This window comes from Schistocerca cancellata, chromosome 6 (assembly GCF_023864275.1).
Source record: "Schistocerca cancellata isolate TAMUIC-IGC-003103 chromosome 6, iqSchCanc2.1, whole genome shotgun sequence".
NCBI classification, from domain to species: Eukaryota; Metazoa; Arthropoda; class Insecta; order Orthoptera; family Acrididae; genus Schistocerca; species Schistocerca cancellata.
Genome location: NC_064631.1, coordinates 369,343,505 through 369,353,540, shown reverse-complemented (window position 1 = coordinate 369,353,540; position 10,036 = coordinate 369,343,505). Strand labels below are relative to the sequence as shown.

Here is a 10,036-nt window from a genome sequence, read left to right as displayed (position 1 = left end):
ATGGCGACTGCAGACTGCTTCGATTCTACCAACATCGCCAAAACACGACGCACGGCAGACACTCAGTTGCAAACGAACAACTGCACTTCACTTTAGTGCTTGCACTCAGCTCAGAACAGTACTCTGAAGCCTTCCTTCCGAAATGGCAGTCGCTGTTTACAGAGAACTTAAAACATTAACAGAATGTCTCCAAATATTACAATGAGCGATACTTAAAATGTATATACACTGAGGTGACAAAATTCGTGGGCTAGGCCTACCTTCTAATGTCGCGTTTGACCTCTTTTTGCTGGGCGTAGTGCAGGAGGTCCACATGGCATGGACTCAACAAGTCCTTGAAAGTCCTCTGCAGGAAGCCGGCCGGAGTGGCCGAGAGGTTCTAGGTGTTACAGTCTGGAACCGCGCGACCGCTACGGTCGCAGGTTCGAATCCTGCCTCGGGCATGGATGTGTGTGATGTCCTTAGGTTAGTTAGGTTTAAGTAGTTCTAAGTTCTAGGGGACTGATGACTTCAGCAGTTAAGTCCCATAGTGCTCAGAGCTATTTTTTTCTTCTGTAGAAATATTGAACCATGCCACTTCTGTAGCCGTCCACAATTCCGAAAGTGTGGCCAGTACAGGATGTTGTGCACCAACTGACCTCTCGATTATGTTCAGTGGCATCTGGGTGGCGAAATCATTCGCTCGAATTGTCTAGAATGTTCTTCAAACTAATCGCTAACAAATGTGACCAGTGACATTGGCGCATTCTCATTCATAAAAATTCCGTCGTTGTTTGGGCTCTGGGCTCTGAGCACTATGGGACTTAACATCTGAGGTCATCAGTCCCGTAGAACTACTTAAACCTAGCTAACCTAAGGACATCACACACATCCATGCCCGAGGCAGGATTCGAACCTGCGACCGTAGCGGTCGCGCGGTTCCAGACTGTAGCGCCTAGAACCGCTCGGCCACTACGGCCGGCCGTTGTTTGGGAACATGAAGTCCATGAATAGCTGCAGATAGTCTCCAAGTAGCCGAACATAACTGACCCGTGTTGGGCTCATGTTATGCGTTGGTTTAAACATTGGTTCCTATTTTGTGTTTGGTTTCCCGCGGTTATTGCGATTATGCTGTTGTTCGCTCTCTCTTTGAGAGGCAGCAGCGGCGTGTATCGATATTGGCACCTTGTACTATCTTAGGTCTGGTGCTTATAGTTTCCGGCTGTGCTGTGTGCGAGGAGTCGGTCAGTTGGCGTGGAGCAGCGAGGAAAGCTTCGCGGGGCGTAGTTTGGCCGGGCCCGCTGATGGTCTCTATGCAGTGTCGGAGTGTGTGGGGCTGTTCCCATTGCTACGAGGTCCGTGGCTCACCGACCCTGGACAGGAAAGTCGAGTTTGGATTTAATTTACCACCAAGTCAAGACTGTTCACATTGTGCCATTTGGTTCTCATTGTTGGCTGTTGGGACATTTCTGCGAGCAACAACGTGTTTGTTCGAGTTGGCGAAGGTTTATCCACCGTCCGGTGGAGTCTAACTGTATTTGGTTATTTGCAATTGAAGTGCACCAGCAGAATTTTCTGCCTTGTGGTCGTTAACGTTCCGGTTACCTGCCCTGGCCATTGACATAAATTCAGGCAGTGTCTTTCCCTCACTCTGTTGTCGCTGTCCAGCATGGTGTGTAGTTTGACAGCTTAATGTATGCTTGGTTGTGGGCGTCCATGCCTTTTACGTTTTGCATTGAACTCCTGGTTGTGTGCTGGTCGAGTGAAGCGCAAGTTACCTTGCCGGTGGGTCCGTTGACTGGCTGTCGGTTGGGTTGTCGCGGATCGAGAATGGTTGGGGCGACTGCCTGTGTCACCTAAGTGATCGTTAGTATTTCAAGTGCTGGCCGATCCCCGAAACTTCTGAGTGCTGTTCGCTGCACTGCCTTTTCTTATTTTCTGTTGTGTGTATTTGTATGGCTCATAGCCGATGGTTTTGAATTAAAGTTGAATTGTTTCAGTGGTGTTTTAAGTTCAAATGGTTCAAATGGCTCTGAGCACTGTGGGACTCAACATCTTAGGTCATAAGTCCCCTAGAACTTAGAACTACTTAAACCTAACTAACCTAAGGACATCACACACACCCATGCCCGAGGCAGGATTCGAACCTGCGACCGTAGCAGTCCCGCGGTTCCGGGTGTTTTAAGTCATGGGCTTTAAAATTCCTTGCTTGTCAAGTGTTAGATTGTTAGGGCATTCAGCCTGATTAATATATTGTTTAAAGATAAAACCTTGGGCCTTCTGCCTACTAAAAATTATTTTAGTTGTGTATTATGTCAGGAGCCTTCAGCCATTTTAAAATTAAAGTTCCTTGCTTGTCAGGAATTAGATTGTTTGGGACCTTCAGCCTAATTTAAGATAAGGCTTTGTTGTTTAATTTTATTTTACCTTGAGTTTTAAGTCGTGGGGCCTTCAGCCGTTTTTAAATTAAGGATCTTTGTCTTTCGAGCATCAGACTGTTTGGGGCCTTCTGCCTTGTGTTTTTTTTAATTTTACCTTGAGTCATAAATCATGGGCCTCCAGCCGTCTTTAAATTAAGGTGGTTGCTTTTCAAGTGTTACATTTTGGGCCTTCAGCCAAATTGTAGAACTTACTTAACGTGAAGCCTTCTGCCCTCTAAATATTCTCTTTGGTGTCTGAATTTTGAGTTAATGGCTTATAGCCATTTTTTTAAAAATTATGGTGGTTGTGTCCTTAAGGCATAAGATAGTGTGGCGTATTCAGCCGATAACTAAGTTCAATAATGTGTACTGTAATGTTTGGTCAAATAAATAAAGTTATGTTTTCGAGTGTAACTGACAGCCGCTCATTTTGGCCCATTTCCACAATTCCAACTACCTGTCCTGTCCTTTTCCAGTCAATCATCGGTTGAATTGGATCAAAGGACCCAGTCCACTCCACGTCAATACGGCCCACACCGTTATGGAGCCACCACCAGCTTGCACAGCCCCTCTTATACAACTTGAGTCCATGCTTTCGTGGGGCCTGCGCACACTCGACCCCTACCATCAGCGCTTACCAATTGAAATCGGGACTCATCTGACCAGGCCACGGTTTTTCAGTCGTCTAGGGTCCACTATTAAGTAAGCAAAGCGGGAAAAAAGTGTTCTGTTACCGTGGATGTTTCTGGTTGGAGTAACAGTAGCATTCATTTTCGGCATTCACAACAGAAATTTATAACGACCGGAGGGCAGAGTGCAGGAGTGGCGGTCGCCGGCTTTCGGTCGCGCTCGCTGGCCGCGTCCGCAGCCGGCTGCGAGTGGCCGCGCTCAGCGCTGCCGGCCCCGCCCCCTTACTACGGAAAGCACTCGCGTCACAGCGCGCCGCTTCGCCGGTTGCCTACCCCAAGGAGCGCTCCCGTGAGTGACGTCAGAGGGACGCTGCGCGCCGCGGCTCGATATATCGAGCGCATCTGCCGATAAGAGCGGCGGCGACCGCGGCGCGCCAGCCGCCGGCGCCGGCTCAGTCGGTAGACGGCCGCCCGCGAGTGTGCATGCCGACGCCGGCCGCCGTGCCGCCGCATGCTGCTGCACTGCGCGTGCGCGGGCCCTCCGGCGCGCAAGCACCGCCCCAAGACGCAGTGGTATGTCAAGGTACGTCACGTCTCCAGGCACTCCCCTAGTCGCCGCGCAGCTTCTAACAGCGGCTGCCGTGTTCGGTATTAATCTGTGCACAGAAGGCGCTCATTAGCTCGTACCTACCACGAATCGTCTACGTGCACACGTCGCCTCAGCTTCCAGCGCTCGTTGTTTTGTGATGCAAAATGCATGAATTATGTACTGGTTTTACAACGCACAAGCAAACTGATTTCGTAGACGCTCATTTTTTTTTTCCTCTCCACATATCTTTCAAAAGACTAAACACTAAAGCGCCCCTGTTCTTTAGATGCAATAAAAAACCTCTTGTTGCGTTGGTGAACGATGATCATCTGGCGTGAAGCGACATCAAGTGTCAGAAACCAGTCCGAAAGCTTGTCGCAGGGTTCGCTGCCTAGAGTTTCCCAACAATTTGAAAACTTGTGTTGCCGGCGTCTGTTCGGCCTAGAGTTCTTAAGACAGGTGTCCGCATGAAATGTGTACGCTCCATTGCTCTGGCATTGTCTTAGAATGTCCTGTTCTGTCAGGTCATGTCATGGCGAATATGAAAAAAAAGATCGCACATTCCCGACTTAAGAAAACCGAGAAATGAAATTTGATGAAAAAAAATTCACTTTTATGGGTCTATGTAGTGTTAAAGAGTTTTTTTTTTGCTACGAATTCAACGAGAATAAATCTTTTTATTTATTTAGAAGTGCTGAATTCGTATTTCCGTGTTACACTATTTCATCACTGCTTGTTACTATGTCTGTCATTGGACAGCAGCTTGTTTCGCCTGACAACGGCTTTTACTGCGTACATCTTTAATGTTTACAAATGATATTAAATAACCTTGATCAGGAGAGAGATTTTCTTGCATTTTTTTCTCCGGAAGATAACAAACGTGCAGAATAGTTCCGCAAATATTTAATTAATGACTGTCAGGGTTTCTAATATAATATTTGTAAGTTAAATATAATGTGTTTCGTGACAGTTATTTAATACTGTGGGTGTTGGGTCTACCTTCTACCAAGCACAATAGTCTTTACATTCACCAAAATATTTGGCACTTTTACCCGTAGCATACTACGAATTCTGCCGTTAAATTCCGTATGCAAGTCTATTTTGATGTATACACAGTCTGTTCTGAACTGCTTTTGACAAGTACGAAGTATAAAGTGGGCTAGGTGTTTCGTTGGGAGTAAATTTGTCGAAATTACAAATCTTGGAAAATAGCACCACATGGAACGAAATAAAAGAATACATTTGCAGATGGAAATCACAGCAGCGACTAAACACGTCAGAGAGAACGCAAGCAATAATTTATTCTGATGTGACCGTGTTGCTCGGTGGTTCAGTGGACGAGGAGGAGACTACGTACCCGGAAGTTCAGGCTTCTGTTCTCCATTTGGCATAATTTTTTTTGTATCTCTGCGTTTTTCACCTGTGACAATGACTTGTTAATATACAAATGCAAAGTTGCACCGTGGATCGTAGTCCCCCCCCCCCCCTAACTGGCCTGTCAGTCAATGTTTGAACCAGCCTTCGGGTTGAGTACAGATTTGCTTTACAAAGCGGACTTAATTATCCAACTACTATTACATGAAATGTACAAAAATGTACAGGTACTGAGTATCACTAAATTGCTTTGACATACTCTTGTCTTCTGGTCTGGCTGCGTAAAAGTTTGTATCGCTAATGACTAATTGTAGTACTGGATAGTATTCTGAATTATTTATTAAATTGTGTCTAAATTATATAAAGAAATCAGATGTACTTCATCTAGAACTTTGTCTAGAAGAAATTGCGGAAAACACGCTTGCGTTAAAACTTAAGATATAAATTAAGGAAACTACTGTTAGCTTGTAAAAGCAACAACATTTTTAACCACATACAGGGTGTTCAAAAAGAGTGCCGCGTATTGTTATACGGGATTAATTGGTGTAAACTTGAACAAAAATCAGTAATCGTATGTCTAAAAAATACTCTTCCGTTATTATCGTCTGTTTCTTGACATTACAGGAGGTGCTTATTATTAGCACCACTCATTCTTGCACATCCCTCAGCCAGCCCCCCCTCCTCAAACAATTTCGAACTGGTGTGAACACATCTGACTGGTGTGAACACATCTGAGTGCTTTTGGAGTTGGTGACATGCTTGTTACACTCTCTGCTGTAGCGTGTGTACGTTGTCGACGAATGTGGAACACACGAATGCTTTTAAATACCCCCACTGCCACAATTCTAAGGTATTAAGATCAAGAGAGCGGGGAGGCGTGCGAACTGTGCGACGGCTTCGGCGATACCTCGTCGTGAGTGATCACGAGCCTGCTAGTCGTTGGCACCTTTTTGTCGAGTTGGAACACGGGGTTGAAGATGTTCGACGTTCGTGACACGTGCCTCTCTATTAACGCCTTTGTCTGAACCATAGCGGAATACCATATCTGTCAATTCCCGTGTGGAATAACAGGACTCCATCTCACTGTTCACGCTGTTGACGCTCCGCGGAATGCCAATACAACCCCAAACGACGCGCGCGGTATGTCTGATGCAGGGGAAAGACGTAAGTGCTACCCCTGACAACAGCATCACGTCAGAGGACTTAACACAGAGACAAACCCAAACAATAAGAATGTGAGCAGTGAACGTCAGCAGGAAGGCAGCCTGCAGCTCTGAGTACTGACCGTTCTCGGCAAAAGTAAAACGGACCATATATCGACAAATATTTGTTATCGAACACGAGTTTACGGGACCTTTTTCTGTTTTTGACCAGTGCTATCTCCTATAAAATATTCCTTTTTTGAAACCGATAATGTAGCACCCGCAACGAAGTACTTTTTACCCATTACTCCAATTAATTAGTGTCGTTATGTACAACGCGTGTCATGTTGTTGCGGATAAGCAGTGGGCGCCGGGTGTGTGTTGACTACATATTATGCGACCAGTGTCGAGAGGAAGACGGTCTGCAGGTACTTTCAAGTTTCCCAAACCTTGTTGACACCGGGCGACACACCAGCTCGACTTTGTAAAGAGCGAGTACCGATTTCCTTCTCATCAGTAAACCTAATGCCGCACCAAATAGTAATCTTACGTTAAACTGTAATTTCGGTGACCCATAACACTTACAGATCATACCCGCCGCTCTACGTACAAGGTTCAGGTAGCTAACTCCTACTGCTGCCACCTCCAAACATTCGTGTAGCGAAATATATTCGTCTTTTGATGAAAATAGAGGCTAATTAAGACCTCTTGTTAAATAAAGTACATCAACAGCGTTGATACTTGCGGTCCAAATAGAAAAACGACTAAAAGCCTTGAGCAATATTTTGCCTTAAAAAAATACTGTACCATAATAAAACACTAACCGTTTTCGGAGAGGACTAATTCATGGGAATGACAAAATACAAGTTCAACGGACACAGTATTAGTCTCCGTATTAAAAAAGAGCACAGTCACAGTTTCCTCACACCTAGGAAAATCCTTGGCAGTACCGGGAATCGAACCAAGGTTCGCAGCATGACAGCCTTCCACGCTGACTACTCTGCTACGGAGGCGAACACGGCGTAAGAACAGTGGTAGTCAGAAAATTCTAATCGACACGGACCAAGCGCGAATGTCACTCCTTGACAACGACGATCGGTTTCAAACTCAACAGGAAGCGCTGCTGTCAGAGGATACAGATCGATCTCTACCACTTATTGAGGGAAAATTGGGAAAGGAACAACATGAAGTAGCCGTTTGGAGTCTGGTACTTCTGAAAAGGGCGCTGCGTACAGGGGTACATAAGACAGCACGTATCCAATGTGCCAAACAACGTAGAAACTGAACTACATTAAATGTATTCGCAGTTGCGAATATGGACAATCATCAGCTGTAGAATGGAATGACGACATTGAAAATTGGTGGCGGACTCTGACTCGAACATGGATTTCCGGCTTATTGGGAGCGATCGCCTTACCATTTGGCTATTCAAGGACGACTCAAGGCCAGACCCAAACATGCATATATCGTCAGTCACGTGTCTACAACATGTACTCTTGAGTTCATTAAGTATAATCCCGTACAGAGGAGACATTTAATTGAAAGTCGCTTTTCCGGTGTCGGCGGATAAATATGATACTGCATCGCAGTTCGGCATAACACACGCACTGCAATATGTACCGCATCGTAGAAACTGAACAGTTACCGACTGCACCGACTGCTTAATGAGTACTTCAATCCTCAATGTCTGAGGGGTGTGATGTTTTAAGTACATATTTCGTACCATAACTTCGTCCCACTGATTGAGGTTATCGTGAACATGAACCAGGGTGTTCACTTCAAAATTCTCAGTGACCAAATGCAACCTGTTCCTCTACATCCTCTTGGCGAGTATACTGTGGACACTCCTTGTTCCAAGACGATAACGGCCATGTTCACAGGACTGAAAGCATACGTTTCTGGTTTGATGAGCACTCAGATATCCTATACAGTACCTCGACTGTTCTGTTAAATCGCTCAAATTTAACCGCATAGATAACGTCTGCGACTGTTTGGAACGATGGCTGTAACTTATCAGTCAACGCCCCAGCAGTCTGGTAGCTCTAAGGTATTAGGTAACTCAAGAGTAGCTTCTGCCGACTCCGACGTGAGGAAACTAGTCGCGAAATGAGGCCATTAGGGCCCTGCGGGGTGGACTGGTGACCTTTGCGTGGCATTAAATTAGAAAAGTCAGTGCTTCGGTTACATGATATTTTATTAAAATCTGTAACCGGTTTCGCCTTTGCACTCATCATCAGATCCAAAAACTACAGCAAGAAAACTTTGGGGCGTGTACTGACTACACGCCTACGTGTGTCAGTCAATACACGCTTCTCTGTGTTGGCGCGTAATTTTTACCAGATCTGTGATGGCTGCAAAGCCGAAAGCGGTTGTCAGTTTTAATAAAGTAGCTTGTGAGCAAGGCACTGACTTTTATCATATAATGGGAAAAAAGACGTGTCTCAACCTCGCAGAATAGCGGCTATTAAAAGGCCAGAGTAGATGTTAGACGGTAGAAGCGTGTTGTCGCCTGCAATACATGATTTTTAATCAGCTGTGCTTATCTGGAGAATAACGAATTCGAATACGAAAACCACCCCGTCACACAGTTGGCCAATTGGCTTTAAAACCTGGACATAATATAAAAATGGGCTTCAAATCCTATAAAATTGTCTTCTTTTTACATTCTTCGGGTCGTTGGTTAGGAATCGATGTCAGAATTACAAAACGTCGGATCAAATTTGAAGGATTAAAAAATTATAAGTTTAGGTGACTCGAGTTAAACTTCGGCTATAAAATGTTGTGAGATCGCTGATAACGTATTGGAAGTCGAAATTGCCGTACTGAAATGCTTTATACCACGTTTTACAGTTTTCAGTCGAAATCAGTCACATTCGTAGCTTATGTCATTACTGCTTTCAGAAGTATCGCTGTCAGGTTGTCCACTGGTAGATGGTTCGAAAATCTTTTACCTCAGGTGGCATCTGTTTATCTTCAATTGTCATTTTCTGGACTCTCCAGGTGAAAGGATCCGAAAGTGCTAGAAGCTGATCAAATACGACTTGCATCGCTTTCTCACGGTAATATTTGCGTGTAAAATCTGCTTGGTAACACCGGATATCCTTATTCCGAGCTTCCTGCGCACTTTCTGATAGCCCACCTATCGGGAACAGAGCAGCTTAGATTATCGCATATCCACGCGTCAAAACTATGTGAACTGAATGTAATTCCATCTTCTGTATGGAGTATGGGACTATGGCTGGTCAATATCCAATAAAACAATACCAATCGCCGCTATTTACGCTTTATTTTTAGGCTACCAGTTTCGACGATACATTAGGTCATCTTCAGGCTTGTTTCAATCGGGTAACCTGTATTCTGTAACACGAAGATTACTCGATTGAAGCAGGCCTGAAGATGACGTAGTGTATCGTCAAAACTGGTAGCCTAAAAATAAAACCTAAATAACGGCTATTGGTATTGATTTAATTGGCATGTGAACTGATGTCGGTATCGAACCTTATTGTATAGTATTGAAGAGTGCGGTGAAGCTGCCGCCCGTCTTTAGAGAAGTATAGATTTGTTTCAGAAATCTTGATAGATATGTTTCACTTTTAGAGTTATCTCTACAATATTTAAATAGTTCTGAAGGATGTGGCGAAAAAAAATACTCAGGGAAATTTTGATCTTGTAAGCAAATTTATTTGGCAATTTGCGATAAAAATTTATGATCACAATGCTAAATAGCTCCCCAAGAATTCTATTGAAAACCCTATTACACTTTTTGTGCAGATAATAATGTATGAGATGATTTCAATAACGAGGGACCCGTATATACCGTGTGGCACTGGCGCACGGTAGAAAAATGACCGTCACTAAAAACGTGCAAATGTACGCACGCAAATACATTTGAACACGTTAACT

The 10,036-nt window shown here is 44.5% G+C and overlaps 1 protein-coding gene across 1 annotated transcript in view; it reads left to right on the top strand.

The window, feature by feature from the left end:
* The first annotated feature begins 3,498 nt into the window (after positions 1 to 3,498).
* Positions 3,499 to 10,036, top strand: part of LOC126190935 (ral guanine nucleotide dissociation stimulator-like 1) — a 393,843-nt gene continuing 387,305 nt past the window's right edge. The window contains exon 1 of the mRNA XM_049931579.1: positions 3,499 to 3,611. Coding sequence (XP_049787536.1) covers positions 3,540 to 3,611 — 72 coding nt within the window. The 5' untranslated portion in view covers positions 3,499 to 3,539. The remainder of the gene's footprint in view (positions 3,612 to 10,036) is intronic.